General features: G+C 40.9%; 1 protein-coding gene across 2 annotated transcripts in view; it reads left to right on the forward strand.

Moving 5' to 3' along the window:
• VPS13A (vacuolar protein sorting 13 homolog A) overlaps positions 1–26892 on the forward strand; it is a 4910496-nt gene that overhangs the window by 2360794 nt on the left and 2522810 nt on the right. For both annotated transcript variants that reach the window (XM_044060868.1, XM_044060869.1), the window contains exons 28-29: positions 4872–4931; positions 5025–5184. In XM_044060868.1, the coding sequence (XP_043916803.1) occupies positions 4872–4931; positions 5025–5184 (220 nt within the window). The remainder of the gene's footprint in view (positions 1–4871; positions 4932–5024; positions 5185–26892) is intronic.

Consider the following 26892-nt stretch of genomic DNA (forward strand, 5'->3'; position numbering starts at 1 on the left):
TTCCCAAATTCAAGATGCTATCTCTTCAACAATTACTACCTATGCTGGGCAAAGATGCCTGGTTGGTAACTCTAGACTTAAAAGAGGCTTACCTGCATATCCCAATCAGGGAATCTTGCAGAAGATACCTCCGCTTCAAAGCAGGCTACTTGCATTACCAGTTCTCTGCACTGCCTTTTGGCTTATCTACTGTGCCCAGGGTCTTCACAAAGTGCCTGGCACCAGTAATTGCATTTTGCAAGCAAAGAAATATTCAAATTTATCCATACCTGGACAATTGTCTAATTCAGGCAGAAAACAAGGACACTCTTCTAAAACATCTGGTGTTTGTAAAAAGGGTTCTAACTTGTCTAGGGTACACCATAAACGAAAAGAAATCACAACTGGTACCCTCTCAAAAAATTACATTCCTGGGTGCAAGCTTGAATACAATTGCCCAGATGACTTACCTTACGCCAGAAAAGAAAATTCAATTGATGACTTACAGGTGGCCACAAAAGCCCAGCTATCTGCAAGACAAATTCTGCAGGCTTTGGGGTTCATGGTCTCCTGCATTCTTCTAATTCCATATGCAAGACTGCATATAAGGAAACTTCACTGGTACCTAAAAAGCTTATGGAGTCAACATTGTCACAGCCTGGAAACGATTCCCATCATACCTTGCCTGCACCTAGATTTCCTATGTTGGGCAGAGGCCTGCCACCAAAACAAGGGACTGCCATTCACACCACCCCCTGCCGCCCATACCCTAACTACCAACGCATCAGACTATACATGTGGGGCTCATCTGGCAGGGAAATGCATTCAGGGCAAATGGAGCCCAAATCAAATGCACCTTCATGTCAATCAAAAAGAAATGCTAGCTCTACAGAAAGAATGCACTGACAGCCTTCAAGGACTACCTTCATCCAGGACAATTACTAATAAAGACGGACAATGCCATGGTTTTGTGGTACAAAAACAAGCAGGGGACTACACATTCCTACCCCCTCTGCAGACTAGCCATAGCATTGTGGAACACTTGCGCAACGAAGTACAACTACAAGCTCTATTCCTGCCAGGAAAGCTGAATGTTCTGGCAGACGAGCTAAGCAGAAATCTCATGGACCCACACGAATGGAAAGTGGAACCATGGATTTTCAACATGTTGACATGCAAATGGGGGAGCCCAGACATAGATCTTTCTGCCTCACCCCAAAACTACCAGTTGGACAAATTTTGCTCAAGAACTCATCACAAAAAAGCCTGGAAACTGGATGCTCTGTCCTTCAGCTGGAAAACCTGTCAAGTCTATGCCTTTCCCCCTCTGCCTCTGCTCTCCAAAGTTCTACTAAAAGTCAAACTGGACAAACCAAAAATAATTTTGATTGCTCCGGACTGGCCTCGCCAACACTGGTACCCACTCCTGCGCAGTGTGTCACACATTTCACAGTGGCACCTGCCTCAGACACCTTCCTTACTGTCTCAGCAGGAGAACCAGATTCTGCACCCTCAGCTCCAAACATTGAATCTTGCAGCTTGGCTAATCACTTAAATTCCCCCTTAGCATCCCTCAACAAACCTGTGATGGATGTTATTTTGGAGGCGAGAAGTCCTAGTACTAGAAAATCTTATGCTGACAAATGGAAAAGATTCTGTGCCTGGAATCAGTCTCAAGGGATGAGCACAGCAGTGCCCAATTTACCTCAGATTTTGCAAAAGTTAACTGAGATGCTTCACAAGGGCCTGTCTTTTTCTTCTATAAAAATCCATGCCTCAGCCATTTCAGCTCACTACAACACAGAACCCCCCCTCTTCTCTCATCCTCTTCTAAAGCAGTATCTCAGAGTAGCCAAACACTTGAGACCACCCAGAAGAGCTCCAACCCCTGCCTGGGACTTTAACTTTGTATTGGAGAAACTCACTGTACCTCCTTTCGAGCCAGCTGCTACTGCAGACTTAAAATTTATTTCCTGGAAAACAGCCTTCCTTTTAGCAATCACTTCAGCTAGAAGAATATCTGAATTACAGGCCGTTATGGCAGTGGAGCCTTTCATCATCTTTCATGCGGACAGGGTGTCTCTCAGGACCAGTCCATCATTCATGCCCAAGGTGGTATCCAGTGTGGCTCTTAATCAGTCCATTCATTTGCCAACTTTCTTTCCCAATCCACAGAACAAGGGGGAGTGGATTCTGCATTCATTGGATGTACACAGACAACTTAGATTCTACTTGGACAGGACTAAATCTCGAAGAAAATCTGAACAACTGCTGGTAGCATTTGCTGCAGGGGCAGAGGGGAAGGCTATTTCAAAACAAACCATTTCTAAATGGATAAGCCTTTGTATTCATTTCTGTTATAAGCACCATGGAAAACCTATCCCCCAGGGGATCAGATGTCATTCCACCAGGGCTGCATCTACTTCAACAGCCTTTCTCAGAGGTGTTCCTACCAGGGATATTCTAGAAGCTGCTACCTGAAGTTCAGTTCATACTTTCACCAAGCATTACCACTTACCAATTTTCTCTAAATCTAGAGCTGGCTTTGCCACTGCTGTTTTACAGGGCCTTATAGCTGGTCCTAATGCTGTATAAATCCATCCTCCCAACCATAGCTTTGGGAATCTACCCAAATGTAATGACTGCAACAGTGAAACACGATGAACATAGTACAGTTGTGTGCACTTACCATAAATGTAGATGTTCGAGTGTATTCACTGTTGCAGTCCTGGTTACCCTCCCTCAAGCCCCCTGTTTTTCTCTTGCTATACCTCTAATTTCTTCTACTATGCTTAAAATTCTTTTTGGTGTATTTGCTTTTGTTTAGAGGTATATTTTTGTGTATACATATAAATATATATATATATATATATATATATATATATCGCTCCCCATTTGGGGGGCACCTGACATCTGGGGCAAGAAAAACTGATATAATGGCATCGGCTGCATGTTTTATACCCCTGACGACCTGAAGTCATGGAAGAAGGAACAGCAACCGATGCAGGACCCAAGACTTTGTTAATCAGGCCGACTGAGGGCAACCTGCAAGCAGATTACCCAAATATAGTGACTGCAACAGTGAATACACTTGAACATCTACATTTATGGTAAGTGTACACAACTGTACTTTCTGCCTGTCATGATATGTGCATTCAAGTCATCCATTATCAACACCAATTCTTGTTGTCCTTTATCTGGTAGGTCTAGCACCTGCTGTCTGAATGCACTCATCTCTTCACTATCACAACCCTACTGTGGGGCATAGACTGAGTTTATTGAATACTGTCCTATCTTTACACTGGAGTGTGATTGCTGTGAGTTTGACATTAGTTCTGATGATATCCCTCACTGTCTTATGAAGCCTCTCTCTCACCACATTTCCCACACAATTTCTATCCTGTCCTGCTCCTGAGTAGTAGACTCTGGATCCCAAGCTTTGCTGCATTGCCCTTCCATCTTGTCTGTTGGATACATAGGATGTCCAGCCTCCTCTGTGCCATCATGTCATCCAGTTCAAAACTCCATCCTGTCAGTGAATATTATACATTAAGTGAATTCTTAGTTCAAGTTTGGCAAGCTGATTAGTTTTACTGCCAGCTTTCGCTCAACAGAGCTATCCCAGGTAACCAAGGCTGGGCCACTGGACAGTGGCCAGCCAGTAGCTTATTGACCCAGGGCTGCTGAGCTTTATGGCAGGCACATACTGGCCAACAGGGGCACATATATCCCTCCCTCATTAGCAGGGGTCCCTGGTGTAGGTTGAAGTAGGCTGGGTCCTCAACCAGCTTATCAGTGGCAAATACCTATGCCTATTTGGCGACATTAGTCAACACGATCAAATTACCTAGAGCCGTATTTCTACACCAAATGGCTAGCCTCTCTTGACACTGAGCACCACTGTAGATGCCCAAAGTGGTTGGTTTATATACCCGTTGGGCAGCATGTAGAGTCTGTGCTGCTGATGGCAGCTCCATTCATTAACGAGTGTGAGCTGGAAGCACTCAGCATGTTTTTTAGAGGTGGGAAGTGTAGATCAGTTTGTGTGATATACCTTTAAGATGTTTTCCAGTCAGCAGGCATCTGCGTATAAGTACTGAGCTTGTGCAAGCAAAGAGTGTCATTTTGTAGTGAGCAGTCAAGATGTAAGCATGCATATGTGTACTAGTCAGTCAGTTAATTTGTTTGTTTAAGTTTAATGTTCCTTTTATCCATCCTGATGTCTTTTTATTTAATAAAGTACTTAAACGAGCACCCAAGCCTCATTGTCTTATTCAGATATACAAGACAAGTGACAGGAAAAACCGCACAGAGACATGGGAAGAACATGCAAACTCTAAACAGGCACTGGCCAAAAATCAGAATCGAACCTTGTACCATGTGTATGGGAGGCAGAGACTTTAACCATTATGACATTTGGTCTCTTCAGTTACCTACTACCTCCTTGCCCCTGGACAGCCACTCCATCCAGTGGATAATGTTGGAGTTTGAATAGTGCAAGTACTTAATTTGTATTTACTGATATACAATGTGAATGTCATATCTTTCATATTTTTTCTTTATTTTTCGGAAGTTTGCCTACTCGTTTGCTGGGATAAGTGGGTGTGCATGAGAGCTAGGCATATTTCTGTGATGTGGTGTTATGCCTTGGCTTGCATCAGCATCAGAAATGTTTCCTGGACATTGGAGTTTCTGAGAGAGAAAAAAAACTGGAACAGAAGAGAGGATTAATGAAATCAAAGACCTACTAAGGAAAGTCCTGGTTTAGCTCAGCTGCTACTGTAAGATTGTGTTTGATATTTTCTCTGAAACAGTGTAATGTTTTCAATGAGAAGTAGTGCATCATAGTCTGTATTATTTTTTTGTAATATCGTTTAAAATTGTTTTAATAGGCTGACAGAAATGGACCAGAGTTCCAGACCACCTACAGGAATACTGAACAGTTGATAAAGGTAAGGAAGAACTGGATGCATAAGCTCGCATCCAGAATGATTCTTTTTCACTTAAAATGATATTTGAACTCAGTATTGAATTTTGTTTTTCAGATAAATTTCTCTTCATTAGATATTCATTTGCATACAGAAGCACTGCTGAGTTCTATGAACTTCTTAAATGAATTGGTTCCAGCATCAAAGGAAAAGGCTTCTCCAGAAGAACCTGTGATCACCACAGAAGAAACCAAGGAAGAAACAAGAGCAAAGAAGTGTATGTGTTTTGCTTGCTGTCTGCATTTAATGGAAGCTTGAGTAATGTATTAACTTTTTTCTAGGTGATTTTTGCCCTCATGACTGCTTCCCATGCTGTGTGTTTCCTTAGCTATTGAGATTGTCTGTGAGGCTACTTTCTCTAGTATCCGTGTAAAACTGCAGATTTTGATGGGAACTGTGTTAGTCGGAACAATCTGAGCCCATCTATTCTTCTTTCTTCAGAAGGTGACCTAGTTCAAAAACCCAAGCAAGTAATTTACCTTTCCACAGATGATAGCTATGTTTAAGATATATTTGACTGGAAGCAATCTGGAGCTTCACCAGAGATTGATTTACAGAGTTTATGATCTTTTTGAGGTTGAAATTCCAAATCTTTGGGCTGTTCCTCCTCTGTTACTGACCTAAGAAGATGTCTGTAAAAACTACATGTAAAACTGCTTTGGCTAGTGAACCAGTTCATAAACAGGCTGGAAGGAAACAGAGTATATTCTGATCTTGCAACTATCTTTGCTTCTTTGTCAGCTGACCCAGCTGTGGTTTGTCCAGCCATCATCTCTTAACTAGAGACCCTTGGGCACTTCCTATCCTATGCTGCCAGATAACATTGGCAAGTGGTTAGAATCTTGGGGAAAAAACGTTGGCTCATTCTAGTAATTTAGTCTTTTGAATTTTAAATAATAAGGGTTTTATGTGAAAATTTATTCTGCAGTCTGTTTATATATTTGCCTGCCAAACAGAAGTGCTGTATGAATGAGATTGTTTCTAATGTGACTCAGGTTTCAAAGCATGCATCGAGGAGTATCTTGGAAGGTGTGGGCACTATTTCTAGAAATGCAGCTGCTTCTGTCGTGTTGATAAAGGATGCTTGTTTACATAAGAATTTTTCTGAGGATTTAGGAAATGAGATTTGAATGTTAAGTTCTGAATTTGTGTTTGGTCATGTTGCTACTCAGATTCTCAAACAGTGGAATAATGGAGGTTAGTTGATGCACATTTCATATTCCCAGGTTCTTCCCTGACAAGGAGTCCAACCTCAAAGGACAGAACAAACCAAAATCCCAGTCTGTCAAAAGCCAGGATACTAACAGACGCTGAAAAGAGTATAATGCTTCCAACCTAAATAAAAGGGTTCTTTTCCCAAGCAACAACAACAAAAAAAAAATCATTCCCCTGATAAAGAATGACTATGCTAAAACTCAGGGCAGCCTGTCCCCTCCTCCTTAGCTCAACTTAGCAGCCTGGACAGAAATAGTCTCAGACAAATCTGTGCTGAGAATACAGCAGCCTGGAAACACACAGTCTCAGACAAGTGGCTGCAGAGAATACAGCAGTCTGGACACATACACACACAGAGCCTCAAGCAAGTGGGTGCTGAGAGTAATTCAGTGAGGATACTCTTGGCAGTGGACAGAAAGTCATCCTCCCTTCAGTGACATCACTCTTCACACTGTTTCCCCCCCACACTCATGCCCACCAGACCAGATGTGTCTGTTCTGTCTGAAACTCCTCCACAAGTTTGCAAGCAGGGATTGTAGAACCATTTCCTGCAGTAACTCTACTCAGGATTTTTCACCTGCATCTTTTTGGTACCCAAAAAGGAGCCATCAGTGGGACTACTGTTAGATTTGTCATACCAAAGTATGTTTCTGAAAGTACCCTAAATTCAAAATACTCACTCTGCAGATGGTCCTATCCCCTCTTCTGGACCACTATTTCATAGTGTCTTAACTTCTTAAGGATGCTTATTGCATTCCAATTGCTCCCAACGTCAAATTGAACTTACAAATGTCCTGTCTCATACTTTCACAAAGAATCGTCTTCCTGGGGTGTATGATGGACACATACAAAAGAAAGTATGGGCTTTTCATAAGAAAACAAAGTCCTAACTGTTCAGAACGTTTCAAAGATTTTCCTCTTCTAGAAGCTTCCTCCTTAAGAGAGTTTATTGAAAATCTAGGCCTCATGGCATCCGTGATCCTCATGACACCACTGGCCAGACTCCACATGAGAAAGATATACTGATACTTAAAAAAAATAAATAAATAAATAAATAAAACTTTGTAGATCCAGTGCCTGTTTCCCTTGGAGCTCCAGGTACCAGTGCTGGATTTTCTGAAATGAGTTATGTGGCGGAGGGGTTAGATGTCTTTAACCAGACTTACCTTTTTCCCCTCCAGACCCCACCTCTGTCAGTCCAGACAGACTTGACAGATTTTGCATGGGGAACAGTGTCCAGGGAAGGTCAAGTGCAAGGTGGATGGAGTCCATTGGATGCTATAAAACACATAAACCTTAAAGGAGTGTTAGCAGTCAGTCAGACTTTGAAAGTTTTTCACCACTTATGGTCTCCATGGCCCCTTTTATTGGTCCCAGACAACACAGTCGTGTGGTACCTGAGCAACCAAGGGGGGGTACAAGGTTATGCTCTCTGATGGCCTGTGAGCTAGCCTACACCATTCCATATCACTCCAGGCCTCATATTTACCATTAGAGTCTAACCTATTGGCAGACAGATTAAGCAGATCCCACATAGACCCTTGTGAGTGGAAACAGAGTACAGAGGTGTGGCTGGATTTGATCCAGATGTGAGCAACATTTCAAATAGTTCTGTTCACCTCCTTTCAAAACAAACAGTTGGAAAAAATCTGTTCAAGACATCTTTGCATGCAACAGGAATGTTCATTTATGTATTTCCACTGATGCCCAAGGTACTTCTGAATATTCAGGAAGAATTACCGAAGATCATTGTGGTGACCCCCATTTGGGCGGCCACGGTGGTGCAGCGGTTAGCACTTCTGCCTCACAGCAAGAGGTTCTCTGGTTCGATTCTCATCTGGGGTGCCTTCTGTGCGGAGTCTGCATGTCCTCCCTGTGGTCACGTGGGTTTCCTCCGGGTGCTCCGGTTTCCTCCCACATCCCAAAGACATGCAGTAGGTGGATTGGACACTCTAAATTGGCCCTAGGTGTGTGTGTATGTGTGCCTTCTGTAGAAGGTTGGGCGCCGGGCTGGCAATTCGACACCGTAAAACTCCACTGCCAATCATGAGCGGACAGATGATCCGCTGTGGCGACCCCTAACTGGGAAAAGCCAAAAGAAGAAGAAGATTGTGGTGACCCCCGTTTGGTCCAGGCAAAATTGGGTCTCCCTTTTAATAGAATTGGCCAAGGGCAATTACCACAACCTTCTTCATACTCTGGATCTGCTCACAGAGTGTCAGAGGCAACTGGTGCACCACAAGTTACAGCAATTGCTGCTAACAGCTTGGGTGATTATGTCTTGATACCTTTTAGGCACTTGCTGCATGACGAAGAGCAACAGGTATTGAAGGAGGCAAGAAAACCTGCAACTAAAAAATCTTATATTTGAATGGAAGAGGTTTTCTAGCTTGTGCCAAACTGATATCAGAGGTCCCAGTCTGGTGTCTTTCCCCCGGCTGTGAAATATTTCCTGTGATTTGAACTCTGGCTACTCAATGATGGCTTACCTTATGCATCTATCAAGGTACATCTTGCGTCCCTCTCAGTTTGTCTGCCCATGGCTCCCTCTCTTTCATCTGTTTTTGTGGTCAGACAGCTTTCTAAAGGAATGTTGCACTTTGAGGCCCCCCCCCCCCCGAAAGCAAATTCCTCCTCCTTGTAATCTCAACTTTGTTCTTGAAAAATTGATTTGATCTCCTTTTGAACCTGCCTGTCAAGCTGATTTAAGTTCATCACTTGGAGAACTGCTTTGCTTTTACATGTGCAAGGCAAGTCTCTGAGCTGCAGGCTGTCATGATGGGCACCTTGTATGATTTTCTGCCAGGACAGATTTGTTTTACACACTAATTCTCCTTTCATGCCAAAACCTGTTTCTGAATTTACCCTTCAATCTCATAGTTTTCTTTCCGGCAATTAAAAGCAAGGGATAGAATATTCTGCATACTTTAAATATGTGCATAAGCAGCTCATGTACAGACAGAAGTAAGCCCTTTAGAAAAGCTGAACGGCTGTTTATTTCCTCTTCCGGCCTATGAAGGGTAAACCTGTTTCAAAGCAAGCAGTTGTTTTTTGGTTTCTTCTGCTACTGTTTTTTGTTACTCCCACCATGCTTATCTATTCTGGGGAGCCTTATCCGCTTCAGTCCTTATCTTATTTGGTGACATATTGGAAAAAGGTGGACTCTTGAAGCATTCTAGAGGAGCAACCTAGTCTTCTCTTCATACCTTTACAAAACAAGTACCAGAGCAGGCTTTGAGAAGACCATTCTCTATTGCCTCCTGAATCCTTATCTGTCAGCCTCCCTTGTAGGATTACCTTTGGGATCTACCAATATTCCACTGAGACAGTGTGAATGATGAACACAGTGGAGTTGCACAAGTCTTACTTACTGGTAACAGTAGATGTTTGAATTTCACACTGCTTCGGTGGTAGCATCCACCCATCATCCATGCTATTTTGTATTTAGTTCAGTGGTATCCACCCTTGTGTTGTTGGTTACCTCCATGACCCTGGTGAAGTCAGCATCTCCCCCTCATGTTGGTGTTTCTCTTTTTCTTCTGCCTCTGAATGCCTCAGTCTGTCTTTTTCTTCAGCCTCCAAATGTATTTCCTCTGCTGATTCTCATTCCAACCATTTGGCCTCCAGTTTACGTCTGTTTAACTCCACATGAGTTTTTAAGTCCTCTGAGGAAAAGGTGAACTTTCCAGTTTCTGAGAGCTTTACATTACCAATGCCAGACTGGTTGTCTTCCTGGTTGCTGGTCTGTATTGCAGCTGTGATTAAGGCCGCAATCATTTCCCCATTAGTCAGGTTGGCATGCTCCAGTCATTTGGCTTGTCACATCTCAGCCAACTGGTTCCTTGTCTGCTTGCCATAATACACTGCTGACATACTTGCCTCGTCTCCCTGACAAACTAAGCTAACAAAAAGTAAATAAATAAAACTATTGTGATATGAAACTCTGAATGTTGACTTTGTGGCTGCTTGAGAGTGCACCTTTTTTATTGATAACTGCCTACAGGTTACATGAGTTCAATTAATATCCCACCACTGCTCACCAGTATGTGATGTTCCCATGCTGGGCCAGTAATCAAGGAGCCTGAATCCTCACCTCTGACACTGGAGAGGGACATGCACATGGATACACTTTTTTTCCCCAGGGAAAAAAAATCATTGGGGGTTGATGTTCGCTCTTTTAATCGTTCAAAGTTATAATATAGACCTTGGTGTCTCTATCTGCCTCTCCTCAGGTCCCCAGTAAGGCTTCCCACTGGCACTGTGAAACCAGTGCTTTGTATCCCTGCCCCAAGTAGCTGACACACACACACACACACACACACACACACACACACACACACACACACACACACCTGGGAAAGCTTGGCACAGATTACTCGCTCTACCAACTTTGCCTAGACTACAAGGTAGTTTCACTGCTACCAGTCAGTTACTGTAAGACTCTTAAAAGGGTACCCAATTATGGTGAGTGTAGTTAGTATTAATACAGATGTTAATGTTGACCAAGCAGTAAGGCTTTCACGAATGGCCAGAGTTATCACCAAATAAATATGTACTGATGCTCTCAAAGCTTAAATATTTTCTAAAAAGGACCAGCCACAAGGACAACTTTAAATATATTTAATAATTAATAAAAGAACAAGAAAATACTAAATGTATATTACAGTAAACCACAGAGTTCAAATCACAGGAAATATTGAAAATAACATTGATGGACAGACTCGTACAAATAAAGAAAAACAATCTTTTCAATAAGCTTCACTATATTCCTGACTGAATCTAGGAGAATTACTGTTCTCTATAATAACTTACTAGATAGAGCAAGGCACAATAAATACCTGAGCAGTCTTTGTAATCAGGTTCCCCAAAGCAGAATACTCAGTAGTCAGAGATTGCTCCCTGTAAAATATAATGTCCAAGATGGCTTGCAGAATGACCTTATCTGGTCACCTGAATCTAGGTTCTCACAGTATCCCCCATTGAAGCTGAGACAAGAATTTAGCATAGATGGCTACAATACACATCTAAATGTTTATGGCAGTGCCCGGGGCTTCTCCTCTTTTTACTGAGCTAATGAAAAAAGGGTTCTTTCAGACCCACCCTCCCCGGTTCTGTTCAGCATTGTGGGGTAACGTTTTAATGGTTCATCAGCTCATTTACATTTCTCTTATTTTTCTTAAAGCAAGCCATTTGGTTAACCGCTGCTGCCCCAGTATCATCTATTAAAACATATACATTTCATTCAGTTACAATAATGCATATACATTTCTTTTCATTTCAGCATGGTGCATTATTGGTGCATTTTACAAAGCATCTGTACAAATCAGTTTGATATACAAATGACATAATTATTTACAAAATTCCTACTAGCTGTGCTGGCACAAGTCATGCATCCACTGCCCTACTTCTGGAATGGCTGGCAGTACCTGCTGTTGTCACAGTGATAATCAGTCCAACATTACATACATTTCTCAATCCATGCCTTCCCTAAAACCTCTGTCGTCCTCCTCCTGCACATTATTCTGCAGGTATTGTTCCCACAGATTTTATTTATTTCTATGTAATTTGCTCTGACCCTTTTCAAAAGATCACACTTCCAGTTATTTTATCTCTATTATAATTTTCAGTACTTCATATACATTTGGTTTACACTTTTAATTTCCATTTTCTGATCATTGCCTTTTTGGCTGCCACCAGAATTAAATTTAACAAGGCCTTACTTATGTCAAGGGAATTTCAGTTCTGTTTACATCTTCCATGCCAAATATTTTCATAACTTTCTTGAGAAATCTGCCATCTTTTGTTATGATTTCCCTTCTAAGGTCCCCAGATGTGGCTTCACTGTACGGTTACCACTTGCCCTCTTTGCGAGGGACAGTACCATTTTGGGCAGTTGTGCCCTATGGAAAAAAAACTATAAAAATACCAAGTGTCCTGAGATTTTAAGACAAAATGTATTTCCTAGGTTTTCGTTAATCGTTGCGTAATATAGTTATTTTGTATCTGGAACACATACATATTATATAGAATGGCATAAGTAACTCAAATGCTGCATAAATAAGCTTTTATTTTGACAAAAAGGTGACATTATGTCCTTTGCACTGGCTCTGGGTATGTTTTGTCCTGCAAAATCTCACATTTCTACAAAAAAAGTGTCCCACTTTGAACATTTGAAAAGGTGGCAACCCCACTTCACTGTTGCAAATCAAGTTCCAGTCCCCACCTGTAAGTAATATTCCTTGCTGAAAGCTGATCATTTCTCCCAAAAATTTCTTACCAACCTTTCTTCTATTTTAACATTGTAATGCCGATATTTGTGAAAACTAAAAAGTACTTGTTTTCTTTAATATCAGCATATTTATCACACACTTCTATCACTGAAAAGACTCCATATTTAAGATATCAATGACTACATAGAGCACAAATCTGTTTTTTTATATAACATGCAGTTTACATCACAAAATATTTTATACAAATGCTGTTATGAACATAAATTGTTTTACATGCAGTTACTTTTTTCCCGTTTTAGTGTCCTCCTAAACATTACTGACAAAGTGGTGTATATGTTTTACAGTCCACCCATAAGTTTAATAAAGTAATCAAAAGTCTAGTCTTTTTCAGCCCTTTTTTTGCAAAGCCATAATTCACAGATGTGATTGATGCTTTATAATGCCTCATTTGTTCACCAGTTTCACTGCTGCTGGTGTTCTTCCTTTTCATTTCCATCACCCAACCCAAAATTCTGGTTCAAATCCAAGGTACTCCCTGATTGTTCTAGTCAACTCCTGTGCTTTGTTCTGTCTTTAAGCATTTTCCTTTGGAATGTTGGAACAATTCCACTAATTAAGTCTCTGTATGAGCTTTATTGTCAGGAGAATGACAAGTAGATTCCCTTTCTGTTTGATGGTTCACATTTTTTGGATAAACTTCTGTATTTCCTCCTTAGCATGTTCTGCAGGCTACAGCAGCTTGAATCTCACACATGCCTCTCAGCATTCCTTGATTGCTGGGGTAAATGTACAGTGAATAGTAATTTTCCAAAATCATTCTACTGTCTCCAAATTTTTAATACTTTGCCCTTCTGCCAGAGATTTGTCAGGATGAACTCTTTCTGCTGATATGATTGCATCTTTACTAATAACAGGTCTTGGCTGCTTTCTCATGGTCAGGTTTGGGGCATCTGCTCTATTTCATTAAACATATCTAGCTGTGGAATACCATTGCAGTTGCTTACTTGTGCTTTCATAATTTTTAGTCTGTTCCTTCCATTTTTCTCTGGCACAGCAGAACATCTTAGGTTTTCCATGCGTGCTCTCTCTTCTGAGTCGCCCATTTTTTTTAATTATTCTCAGCCAGCCTTTTCTTCATTTCAACCTCTGATTTTTGCAGTTTTATCAGTCCATCTGAATTGTTAAAGCTTTTTTTCAGCCTTTTGTTGTTTGAGTTGGTATACTCCTTTGCTTTGTTGTTTCCTTTATTTTAATCGGCTCTGAAGACATATGATTGATTTTTCCTCTAAATTACTGGAAGTCATATCTTGTACAAAATTGAAACTTGAACTGTTTTTGCTGAACAGCTACAGGATTCTTCCCAGTCAGTGTTTTCTCTTCACTTTTTAGTTGATTTTCTTTCAGGCTCTAAAATTTTCTTCTTTGCTGGGATCCAGGCAGTGTACTCACTAGCTGGTAACTGACTTTTACATAGGCTGGCAGAATTATAGCTCTTATTTCTCAGTTTCTTTTTTCACACTGGGAGAGCTGAAGTTAAGCTTTTGATGAGTGTGCACCTGTCTTGGACGCCCCAGCATTTTAAAAAAATTATTGTATTATAGATGTTATTGTAATAATTTGTAGTGCTTGTTTATGTTTTGGGATGATCTTGTATGGCACAATAGTAATTTTGGTTCTTTTAAGTTATGACGATGCTTGAAACAGCCAAACATGTTCTGAGGACTAACCTGGTTATCAAATACAATAAATATAAATCAGTACTCGTTCAGAAGAGAGAGCATTCACAATGCATTTGAATAGTCTGCATGTTTCAGAATGTAGTAACATTTTTGAAGTACATTTCTTTACATGTTTCTGTAAAATAGTCTAGGTTTTTGATTCCTGAAATCCATATTACCATATCAAGACAGCAGGTTAAATGAAATGTCATGTTTCTGATACTACCAGGTTTTGATTAACAAAGGTAGTTGAAAAGTACACTTATACCATTTAAATGCAGGGTATTTAACCTTCATTTGTAGAACTTCATCTGTGTAGTGAACCACAAAACTTTTGACGACTTTGCTTTGTTTTAATAAATGGACCCTCACATTCAAGAAAAATACATTGTGTGATATGCCTTACTGTTTCGTGACGGGAACTATCTTTTTGTGGCTTTTTGTTATCGATAGGTGCTTCAGCATCAAGGCACACTTTTTAGGCTGCACTGCATTTGAAAATATGTTTAGAGTTAGAACAAAGACCGGTTTAAGTTGATTATGTAGCAGAGTTCTTTGTTTTATCTCTAGTGAAGAATCGATGTCCACTTTTAATCCTGTAGTTTGTCCTCAATGAACTTTCATATTTGCTTTTTAAGCCTGCTGGTTTGATGGACCCAAAATTTGTTTCTTAGAATATGTTTTTGTTGGTGGCCATCACTTTATCTCATTGGACTTTCAGGATGAGGCAGTTGCATACAGAGTGTCACTTAGACTTCATAAGCATCTACCTTACTTTTTTAAGCTAAGCTGTAGTATGAGCTGTTACATATGCAGTCTTTTCATCTCTGTTTATTGTAAGAACTGATGGGAAGGATAATGTATGCTCCATAGCCAGTGGTTCACTGCTTCTTGAGGTTCTTCCTCCTTGAGTTTCATGATCATTGGAATGTGATCATCAGCTTGCTTCCTTTGCCTTTGGTAAAGAAGATTTTGCTGTTATCAAACAAAGCTCTGTGTAGATTGCTACTATCCCATCCCCTGTATCTTCTTTCACTAAACAGTTAATTAACCCTTAGGCACTCCACTGAATTGGATAATTTCTGGTTGCCTGTAGTGCTTGTTTCAAGAAGTTGTCAGTGTCTGATGTCTTAAATTGGTGGTCATCTGGTTGTCTGTGCTTTTTTCCCCCAGACACTGTACTCTGCTTGTTCACTATCTTGGTAGAGCATACTTCATTAAGACTGTTCTTCTGGAAATTTTGCTCTAAAAGCCTTCTTCCATTTAGTCACCTTCATCTCCACATCTAGTTGTTTTTGGAAACTAACTTTGGATTTTGTCAAAGTATTCTACCCTATGAGTGAGTTTTTGAAATAAGGTGCTACAGATATGGAAATTCTAACCATTTCAGCTGTTCTTAAAGTGGGCCTTTATTATTTGTCATTTTTATTGCCTTAAAATGCCCATACTATTGCCATTGTTCATAGGTGTGTACTAGGCTAATGGCCCTGGAGCCTTTACAAGCCTAGCCCATAGAAGTGCCCCGGTATCGTGCCACCCAACGTTAGTTCCCAGTGCCTCTATCAAGTAGACCCACTGGAGTGATCCCCGGGGCGAACTTTCTATTACCCATCTACTTATCAAGATTTCTGTTGAAGAGGGACAGCGAGATGCTCTGCTTGACATGTATGGGAAGTCTATTCCAGAGCATGGGCAGTCGGTGCCTGAGGAACCTGTCCCTCTAGCATATTCTTTTGATTGTGGTAATGAGGTTGAAGTCTCTGGAGCGTGTGGTGTGGAGTGATTGGGATTTCTTTAGATGTAGCATTTCTAACAGAGCTGGGTCAGACATGGCTTTGTAAGTCAAGCAGAAATCGCCTCTAAGTAGGCGATATGAGACCGAGAATAGCTGGAGTCTTTTGAGTCTGTCTGTGTAGGACGTGTGTTTAATGCCCAAGATCCTCTTTGTGAGGTACTTCTGTGGCCTCTCCAGCTCTTGCAGGTGTCTAGTGAGGTACATGCCAAATGGGGCATTATACTCGGTTGGTCTAATGAGGGAAGAGTAGCGAGAGACAATGACCTCTTTTTTCCTGGATGCAAAACCCTTGGTAATGTGATATGTACCACATAGAAGGACTTTCTGACCAGAGAGGCAATGTGGTGGTCGAAGGAGAGGTTGCTGTCAACCTGCGTCCCCAGATCTCTTATAACGACTTCAGTGTTCAGTGCGCTTCTATTGATGTGGTAGTAAGTGGGAACTGAGTTTTTACCAAAGGGGATGACGACACATTTTTTGACATTAAGCTTAGGGCCATGGTTTCAACACCAGTCATTGGTCTCAGTGAGGCCTTTCTGTAGAATGTCTGCATCACTTGGGGAGTTGTTAATGGCTTCCAGCTTGCAGTCGTCTGCGAACTTGATCAACCAGAGTCCCTTTGTGTTGGCCTTGACTTCTGAGAAGTAGAAGACAAATTTCTTAGTGTTCAAAATAACCAAACAGAACCAAATGAAATAAACGCTGGTCCCCTATGTCTTGACACGCTGTTGAAAACTAGGTCACAACAAAGGCAAGGAAGCGAAATGTAAAAACCAGATATTTATTATCCAAAGTTAAGCGCTTTCACTCACTCAACTGCGAGCTTCATCAGAACTCCATACAAATGTGACAAATCCATTTAAACGAACTCCATTTAAATAACTTTTTGGCGCCAAAGTTACACAAATTTAAAGTGGCACATGCAGTATACCGCTACTAACATACAAGTTAACAATATAAAATACAGTAATCTAAATGTTAAAATAAACATTAAAATATCATTAAAATAGAGTAAAATAAATTTATACTCATACTCCTGTTGAATTATTATATTTTAGCTGTCATTCGAAAACTGATTGAATTCATAAATATGATCAGTAGTTGTATACTTTATAACATTGGCTTGATACTTATATAATCATTTAATCCTGGTTCATTGTGCTCCCATTTACGCAAATTTAGTTATGTTGGATTGGGAGGAATCGAAATTATTTACAAGTGAGTACTATAAGTACATTAAATACTATTCCCGATACCTTGACGATATCTATATCTTATGGGGAGGTATGGATTTGTTAGAGCAATTTCTAGTTTTCTTAAATTCGAGCAGTGATTTCCTTAAATTTACTTATTCAAGCAATAAGGAAGGTCTTCCATATCTAGATACTTTTATTTAAATGGATGATGGCTGCTTTAAATCCAGGTTGTATAGGAAAAACACTTTTTCCAATAGTTACTTGGAATTTTCTAACAAACATCCCAGGAAATTATTTACTAATATATTCAGAGGTCAGATTATACGAGCTATTAGAATGACCTCCACGTACTCAGAGATTTTGGAAGAGGTGTCATTTATTACCTCTCTCTTTGGTGACAGGGGTTATGACACCAGTATGATGGCACACACTTGTACAATTATTGTTAAGGAATGGGGCAAAAAATACACATCTTTATTAGGTCAGTACTACTATAATAGAAACAACAATAATGTAATTCAGAGTAGTCAGAATAATAACCCTCTGAACTTGGACTTTGGGAGAGCATGTATTTTAGAATATGGTCCGTATACTAGTAAGATTAAAAAAAATTATGACAAGCAGTTGGAACATTATTCAGGCGGACCAGGACATAGTTAAAATACTGGGCACTCAGCCAATATTTGTTAATAAAATGGGGCGCAATATTAAGAGTATACTGAAAGGAAGTACCATCCCTAAACATCTGACTCATACACATACCACAAAGTGCGGTAGGTGTAAGCAATGTCATGTTATTCTGGAGGAAGGAAATATAATATTGGAGAATGTAAATAAGACTAATATTAGATTTATACAAGACAATTGCAACACAAAATGGGTAATTTATTTGGCAAAATGTGCAGCCCGTTCTGGATTCTATATAGGAAAAACAGAACGAAAATTTAATAAGCGCATCTATGCACATTTATATAGCATAAGGACTAAGGATGCCAATAACGCACTTTATAGGCATGTCAAAAAATATGGAGATGGACATTATTTTAAATTTGCCATCATTGACAGTATTATTATGGACCCCAGAGGGGGAGATCACAAAGGGCTACTATCTTATAAAGAAAGTTGGTGGCAGTTATTTACCGACGCCTCTAATGAATCAGGATTAAATGATTATATAAGTATTAAGCAAATGTTATAAAGTACACGACTACTGATCATATTTATGACATCAATCCGTTTTCGAATGACAGCTAAAATATAATAATTCAACAGGAGTATGAGTATAAATTTATTTTACTCTATTTTAATGATATTTTAATGTTTATTTTAACATTTAGATTGCTGTATTTTATATTGTTAACTTATATGTTAGTAGCAGTATACTGCATGTACCACTTTAGATTTGTGTAACTTTGGCGCCAAAAACGTTATTTAAATGGAGTTCGTTTAAATGGATTTGTTACATTTGTATGGAGTTCTGATGAAGCTCGCAGTTGAGTGAGTGAAAGCGCTTAACTTTGGATAATAAATATCTGTTTTTTACATTTCGCTTCCTTGCCTTTCTTGTGACCTTGTTTTCACCAGCGTGACAAGACACAGGGGACCAGCATTTATTTCATTTGACTTCTGAGAAGTAGATGCAGAACAGGAGAAGACCCAGGACTGATTTCTGTGGGACTCCACTTGTGAATGGTCAGCAGTCTGACTTGGAGTTTGCTGCTTTCCCATTGTGTGTTTTATCTCTGAGCCAATTTGCAATCCACCTAGTGATATGTAGGGTTTGATGAGTTTATCAATAATTCCCAAGTGAGAAATGGTATCAAAGGCCTTGGCCAGATCGAAGTAGTCTGTATGCACTGCCTTACCTTCATCCACAGCCCTGGTAACTGACTCAACGAAGTCAACCAAGTTTAGCAGGCATGATCTCCCTTTCACAAAGCTAAACTGAGTGGGGTCCAGAGTTTGGAGATTTCCTATATATTTGTTAATCAGGTCCATGATGATGCGTCCATAGCTTTACATATCAGACTCGTCAGGCCTATGGGGCGATAATTCCCAGGGACTGTAGTTGCTACCCCTTTATGGAGTGGGATGATTGTAGCAGTGCGCCATTCGGTAGGGACAAAGCCTGAGGTTAAGCTGTGACTGAACAGAGCACACAGATATAGTGCCAGTTCGCTTTGTAGTTCATGTAGAATACAGCCAGGGATATTGTCATGTCCCATGGAAGCTGTATTCTTGACCTTGGACAATGCAGCTTTAACCTGGGCTGCAGTAATGCTGGGTGCCTGGCATTCTTTCAGTATTGTGATTGGTCCTTTAGGGGAGGGAGAGAGGGGTAAAGTTGGCACTGAATCTGTCGGCCAGTATGTTGGCAATATCTGTTGGCTCAGTATAAAAGGTACCATTGTGCAGTAACTCGGAGCAAATCTGGGTTTTGCCGTGGAGGTTCTTGATATAACTATAAAAGGCTTTCTGATTGTTTTTAGTTTCTGCTGCAATTCTTCCTTCATATCTGGTTTTAGAGGATTTGATGAGGGATCTCAACTTTTTGTTGAGGCTAATAAGAGATATTTTCCAGTCATGGGATTTCACCTTTTTCTGCAACAGTTTCTTCCTTCTGTTGTAGAGTTTATTAATGGCAGGGGACCACCGGATTGGCTTTATTTTTTGGAGGAGAGCGTCTTGTTTTTGTTGGTTATGGCTAGTTCCATGCATTTATGCACATGTTCGTACAGTGCATTGGTGTATGATGCAGCTATTTTCCATTGGCATGGGTGCTGTGAAGTTAGGAGTCCAAAGTCAGCTTTGGAGAATTTTTTCATGATGGTTACCTTTGCGGGGGCTGTGGGTGAGATGTGGATTTCCATGGTGATTAGTTCTGACCAGGGGAGGGATTGACTATTGGTGTAGAGTAATGGCCACCCATGTTAGTAATAACCAGGTCAAGGATGTTGCTTCCTCTAGTGGGGATCAGAATGAGCTGGTCCAGGGCATTGTAATTAATAAATTCCCAGAAGCATTGGTATTTCAGTAGTTTTCTCAGTTGATGGAGGGATAGTTGAAGTCTCCTAGTATGAGAGTGTTGGGGTGGACCTTGATAGATTCCAGGGTGCTTAGGAACGTGGAGTGAGAGTCTAAGGACATGGTTGGGGACCTATACAGACTATGACCTGCATGACGTCCGTGCCCTGGCCCAGCAATCAAGGAGCCTCAATCCACACCACTAACACGAGAGAAGGTGTCTCATATAAGAGGAAAGGATAACAAATACACACAGTAAAGTACAATTTCCCTTAAGTGCACACAGAGATCACAGTCAGTCTGGGGCTGGTTGCTCCCTTGCTCCCCAGGTCCCCAATAAGACTCCCCATTGGCACAGCTATAGGGTCCAGATCTCAGCCTAGCTGGCAAGCTAACCTCCAGTACCCTCACTGTCCAACCAGTGCTTCGTGTCCCTGCCCAAGTAGCTGACGCACACACTTTGAGATAAGTATTTATACAACTTCACAGATACTCCTGTGAAAGGCTGACACAGATTCTCCAGCTGTGCCCCTATACCCAGACTATACAGTAGTAATTACTGCCACCACCAGCTAATAATTATCAGCTACTCAAAGGCCCTTAAAAGGGTGTCCAAATTATTACTGTGCAATATTATTATCCAATTGGTAGTATAGCCCAGGGCTAAACTATAGGGAGTGGCTTAGACAGTAAACTCTATAAATATGCAATGTGCTCTAGAGATTACCTTATCTCTACACAAACAAGCCACAGTTGGAAAGGGTTTAAAATATTTAATAAATAATAGACACAAGACGATACTACTACAATACAATGCTACTCAAGAGTTCAGAGATCACACAGAAACTTAAAATAATTCAATAGTACAGTTCTGACATAACAGAAAAACACTTAGTCTAATCTTTGTAGTCCTAGCTGTTTCTACAAGAAAACATACTTCTAAAGTAACTTACTTACATAGAGCAAGGCAGTGCTGAGCTGAATAGTCAAGATAAAATGCTTAACAATCTCTGGTTCTCACTGTTTAAATTGAAACTCCAGTTCTGATAAACATTACTTCAGCTTTTTCACCCTTCCTGGAGTTCCCAGGCTACATATTAACTGCATTTACATTCTTTTACACTTGGAGCAATAAAGGACATTCCACATATAAATTCTGGTCATTAACTTTAACCTTAAAAAAATAGGCAGGATGCTTACTCTAGACTCATCAACTCCAAATTCTAACTTCAAAGGAATAGACATAAAGTAATTTTAATTTCAAAGAACATTTGAAATGCTTAGCTTGGTTTTCCTTACAGCAGATGGCAGTGTTGCCACAGTCTTAAAGTTCATATTTTACAGTGTTTTCTTTCATTTAAGAAACAAGCCTGTTTTTTACATTTATATTTACAAATGCCATAATTATGTATCAAATTCTGTTTGACTAGGCTGGCAGCCTTCACCCTTCTCTACCAGTCTTCACAACCTAGGTCGTAGTCTTACCCAATTTTAGTTGTAGCTAAAGTATCTCAGATGCATTATGCTTGACTACTAGTCTATAGGTGTGCATATCCTTTACGAATATGGAGACACCACCACCTTTGGAGCTTCGGTCCATGTTTCGGGACCAAAAGGTGTGGAATGAGTTATAGCCTAGTAGTGCAGGGGTGCTTTCTGCCACTTTAAACGAGGTCTCAGTTACAGCACAAATGTCGATGCTCTCCATTTTGAAGAGTGCTTTGAGTGAGTCTTTCTTGAGGTTTAGACTTCTAGCAGTGAGCAGCATGACCCTCAGATTGCATTTATTTATAGCTGTTATGGTGTTAATTTGGTCTTTGGAACACCGCCTAAAAAAGACACTATAGGGGTGGCAAGATCCTTAACTAGTACCTGGAAACCCAGGGGTGGCAGATGCAGGCCATCTCTGGCAAAGCATCGAGGTCAGTCAGTCATGTCATCCCAAGCAGACAGATACTGGATCCCCTTAGAATGACACCAGAAACTTAGCCGATTGTTGAAGTATCAATTTTTGTTTGTACTGCAGTATCATTCTGGGTGACAGTAGGATACTGCTCAGGGCTGGTGTCATACCTGCTGGGCCACATAATCCAAGAGCTCCACCATGTCTGTTTTCATGTAGTCCAGGGAGGTGCATCTCAGGTCATTCACACCCACATGGACAGTGACAGAGTCATGCTTGTACGTGTCATGGATTGACCTGAGTGCGTGTGTTATGTGTCGGATTCTGGCACCTGATAGTTGAATGTTACCGTCTCCTTATTCAACCTAGTGAGTGGGAGATCTGTGTGCGTCACTATTGAGTCACCTATGGTTAGTGTATTGGGCAAGGTGTTTAGAATTGGGGACTTATGTTGAGGGGCACACTGTGGAGGTGAGCTATGTGTCCTTTGGTTTGTGCTGTGTTGTAGTGGTCGAGTGTGTTTCTGTCTTGGAGGTCTCTGCTGTTTGGGTAAATTTCTTTTGAGTGCCTCTGCGAAGGTGGGTGTATGGTTTGTGTTTTTATGTGAGAGCTGTGATAGTGGGTGTTCTGGAGGGCTATGTGTTCCATGTGGGTGTGCTGCAGGTGCTGACCTTCTCCTCCTGACCAGCTAGTCCAGTCTTGGCTGGCGAGTGCATAGCTTCCAATTTGGTGATATAAGTGCATGCATCTCTCTCAAGTCTGAGTGTTGGGAGGTAAGAAGAGAAGGTTATCTGTGTATGTGAGGCATTTGCTACACTGCCTCAGAATGCCCAAGTGCACCAGGTTAATAGGAGAAAGCACAGGGAACTGGCCTTTAATCATGCCAGGAGTGGTGTTCATAAGTACTAATACTGGAGCTATTTCCATGAAGAACAACTAGTGCTGATGGCTCTTAGGTGTGCTATAATAATTACTACAAAAACCTATTGAAGTGCAAGAGAGAAAGAACTAGCAAGATCTAAGGGAAAAACTGAAGAGCAGACTTTCTGACCCCAGTAATAGTTTACCTCAGCTCAGTGCCGCTGAGCGGAGCTTACAAAAGTGCAAACCCGTGCAGATGTGGGCTTTTAAACCAGAAAGTTGAAAGGGATGGAAAAACGGCCCAAACATTCAATAAACTACAATTTCTGAGCCAGAAACCACTCCTGTTGTGGTAGATAGGCTACCTAGTGCTCACCACTCCTATTGATAAGCTAGAAGGCTTCCCTCCAACACAGAAAGGCTTGGGGGGCTCAGAAGCTTACAAACAGTCCTGGATACAGCAAATCTGCATCAGGACTAGACTAGTTACAGGAAAGGCGGGAAACAGGTGCAAACGCGGGCTTTTAAACCAGAAGGTTGAAGGGGATGGAAAAACTGCCCAAACGGCCAATAAACTACAATTTCTGGGCCAGAAACCACTTCTCTTGTAGTAGATAGACTACCTAGTGCTAGAAGAGTGGTAAACTTTTCATTCATTTACTCTACTTTACGGTTATTTGGATTCATTTCCTTTCTTGGTAGACATCAGGTTGCCTTGGACAGGACACCTCATTCATTATAGGACAGAAGCATATACTAACAGACACACTAGCAGTTTGGAGTTTCACCAGTCCACCTGCTGTATGTCTTTGGAATGTGGAAAGCAGAAGACCACAGTGAAAAACCACAAGGGCACACTGCAAATATCAAAGGCCATATAGACGAAACCCCAATTGGAAACCAAGTTAGAGAGCCAAGCCCTTTGAGGCACCAGGACAACTTCACCATAGTGCCCAGTGGGAATAGTTTTCAAGTTTGTAATTTTATAACTTAGTCAGTTAGTGTTTTTCTTGCATGTACCTCCATAGTTTGATTTTGACATTCGGAATGTACCTTACCCGACACCTGCAGCAGTTGGAAAGACCCCAAAAGTTCCTCACCAAAAGGATAAAGGGGCTCAAACATATGTCATACGATGCCCGACTGAAGAAACTCCAGCTCTATTCAGTCGCATACCGTCTGCTCAGAGGTGATCTGTGCCTGACATACAAGGCCATGTCCAACCCGGAATTAATGTACATGCTCCACCTCAAAAAATCCAAATCCACCAGAGCCACGAGAGCAAGAGACTTAAACCTCAACACGGATATAAATAGGACGTGCTGGAGGGACAGATTCATCACCCAGAGACTCCCTACACTATGGAACAGAATCCCAGTCCATGTGAGGCAGAGCCCCTCACTGACTCTGTTCAAGAGAAATCTTGACGAGTGGATGGGAGATCGTAGGTTTACCCCGGGAATCATCTCTGTATCACTGCTGGACAGAGGCACAGCAAACTAATGGGTATAGTATTCTCATCCTAAGGGGTGGTGAAAGCCACACACACTCTGGCTAGGCTTATAAATGCCCTAGGGCAGATAGCCTAGTATGAACCTATGAACCTATGAATAACTTGCTTGCCTGTTAGCAGCATTGCATAGGCAACATATGCCAAGCCAAGGGAGTATGCAGTCCTCCAGCACAGGGTCTTGTATTAATATGAGATGTATAGAAGACTGAGATGAACAACACGTGTACCACCCAATGCAGCCAGACATCTTTTAGGTAGTCCAACACATTGGTCACCCTTCTATCTGTTGTTTCTTGTGGTCCCTATTATAAGTCCAGATCTTGGAACCCATCTTTTAGCAGGTCTGCCTTCCCACCATTCCATTTCTGTCACTGGAGAGGAAGTATCTGTTAACATGTTGTATTTTTCTTCCTTTAGCAATGAGGTGGGAATCCACACTGATCTTTGGGGCATTCATCTGTGTTGTTGAACATTTCAGGACTTCTTAAGGGGAATTACCATAAGGAGCTTTATGTCTAATGTCTAGATGATTATAAATTAAGGATCCATTGAATGAGAAGCTTTCAAAGGTTTGGAATTATAGTCAGCATAATTTTAACTATCATTTGATAAGAGGGACCCATATTTGGTGAAAGGTAGCACTATATGCCCTGGATACAAGATGCACTTTGCACCTGTAACCTCTTGAGGCTAGCAGTTCTCTTTCCCAGCTCTGGTGATGCTGTTAGCTCCCATCTGTGTAGTTAATCATTGCTGAGCATCAGTTTTGATGCTACAAATCATCCTTCAGATATTTTGACTCATTTTCTTATTCTGCCAGAAAAAAATGTTTGCTATGTTACTTTTGCTGGGTTAGTTCCCCTCTCCTGTCCATTGGTGTGCAGTTCCCTAGACCTGTTAACCTCTACAACAGCACACTAAAACCGTTGTTCTAGGAGAGTCCTTTTGGCCGACATGTTGCACCCAGCAGTGAGCCCAGCAGCATTTGTATTTTCTTTTCTTTCTCAAAAGTGTGCGCAGTTCAGCAGACTAGCCTGCTGTGTGATCATTTCATCTGTACTACTTGAAAGAGACATGAAGACAAGAAACAAGAATCCAACCACTGTTTGGGCTTTGAGCCAAGGCTATCCTGCATTTCACACTTCTCTTCAACAGAGACAGCTAAGACGGCCTCAAACTGTAATAAAGGTCTTCAGTGCCTCTTTCATTTTCTAAACAAGACTCATCAGTCAAGCTTGTATCTTCTTTGACAACATCTCCAGCTTCAAAGCAGTAAGGAATTATAGACATATCCATCTTAATATTGAAATAACTGAAAGAGAGGCAGCATCCTTGTTGGAAGCATCTTTTCAATTACTGCAAAGACTGCACTTACCAAAGTGGTCTCACCCACTACCCATTTCAACCAAACGTATACTAGAAAAATGTTGTGAAGTCACTGTGGAAGATGAGAGATGTTCCCAACTCGATCTCTCCTGTCCTTCGAACAAAGGTGCACCATTAGAGTTTTGCTGTGCTGCTGGAGTTTGCCTTCTACCTTGCAGTCATTGGTTGTAGTTAAGCTACTGGACCAGAAACCTCTACATCCAGTGATAATTCTGTTCCTCCAGCAGATGAAGCTGATGCTGCCACATCTTTTGAACTAGGTGTCAGTTGGGCTGATGTCATTGTTAGCACCAGTGCAGTAATTAGTGACATACTCAGGGAATGTTTCCAATACCAACTCCATCTTACCTTTCATCAGTTGTCAACCCCATTCCACTGGCATCAGCCATAATGTTTGCCATCGTGGATTCCCTAACCCAGAGCCTAAAAGGTAGCAAGTGCCACAGCTAGTCACATTTCTGCTGAACTGCTTGCACTTGTACCTTTTAAATTTTACATTTTCCGCAGCAGAAATGTTCAGAGCTCTCATGTTTAATTGCTTACACTTGCAAACAGCTTGACTCCATGTAAATGTAGTGAGCAAATAGAAAAAATACAACCAACAATTCTGCAGATGCATAAAGGAATTTTTTTTTTCACTCAGAACATAGTGTGTAGAATTCCTCTGGCCAGCTACCTTCACCTGTAAACTTCAAGTCTCCCATTGGGAGCATTTGCTAATAGAGAAACAAGCTAATATCTTTGCAGATGCAAGAAACATAGCATTGTTAATGCTTTTTATAATTTTATCTTATTTTTCAAGCCTATTTGCTTACAAAAAAGCCTGTTTATAGTTTAAGCCAAGGGCATTAATCTGGATATCCATTGACTTCCTCCTCATGTTTAAAGTAACCCTGACTGCTCCCTGTACAAAATTGTTGTACAATATAACATGCAGTTTATATATCAGAAAATGCTTTATACAGATCCTAATAAGAACAGAAATTGTTTTACTTAGTTTCTTCATTTTTTTCATTTAGTGTCCTCCTTAACATTAATGACATAAAGTGGGGATATGTGCTTTACAGTCCACCAACAAGTTTAA

This window comes from Protopterus annectens, chromosome 2.part0 (genome assembly GCF_019279795.1).
Source record: "Protopterus annectens isolate FY-2018-M chromosome 2.part0, PAN1.0, whole genome shotgun sequence".
In the NCBI taxonomy this organism is placed as follows: domain Eukaryota; kingdom Metazoa; phylum Chordata; order Ceratodontiformes; family Protopteridae; genus Protopterus; species Protopterus annectens.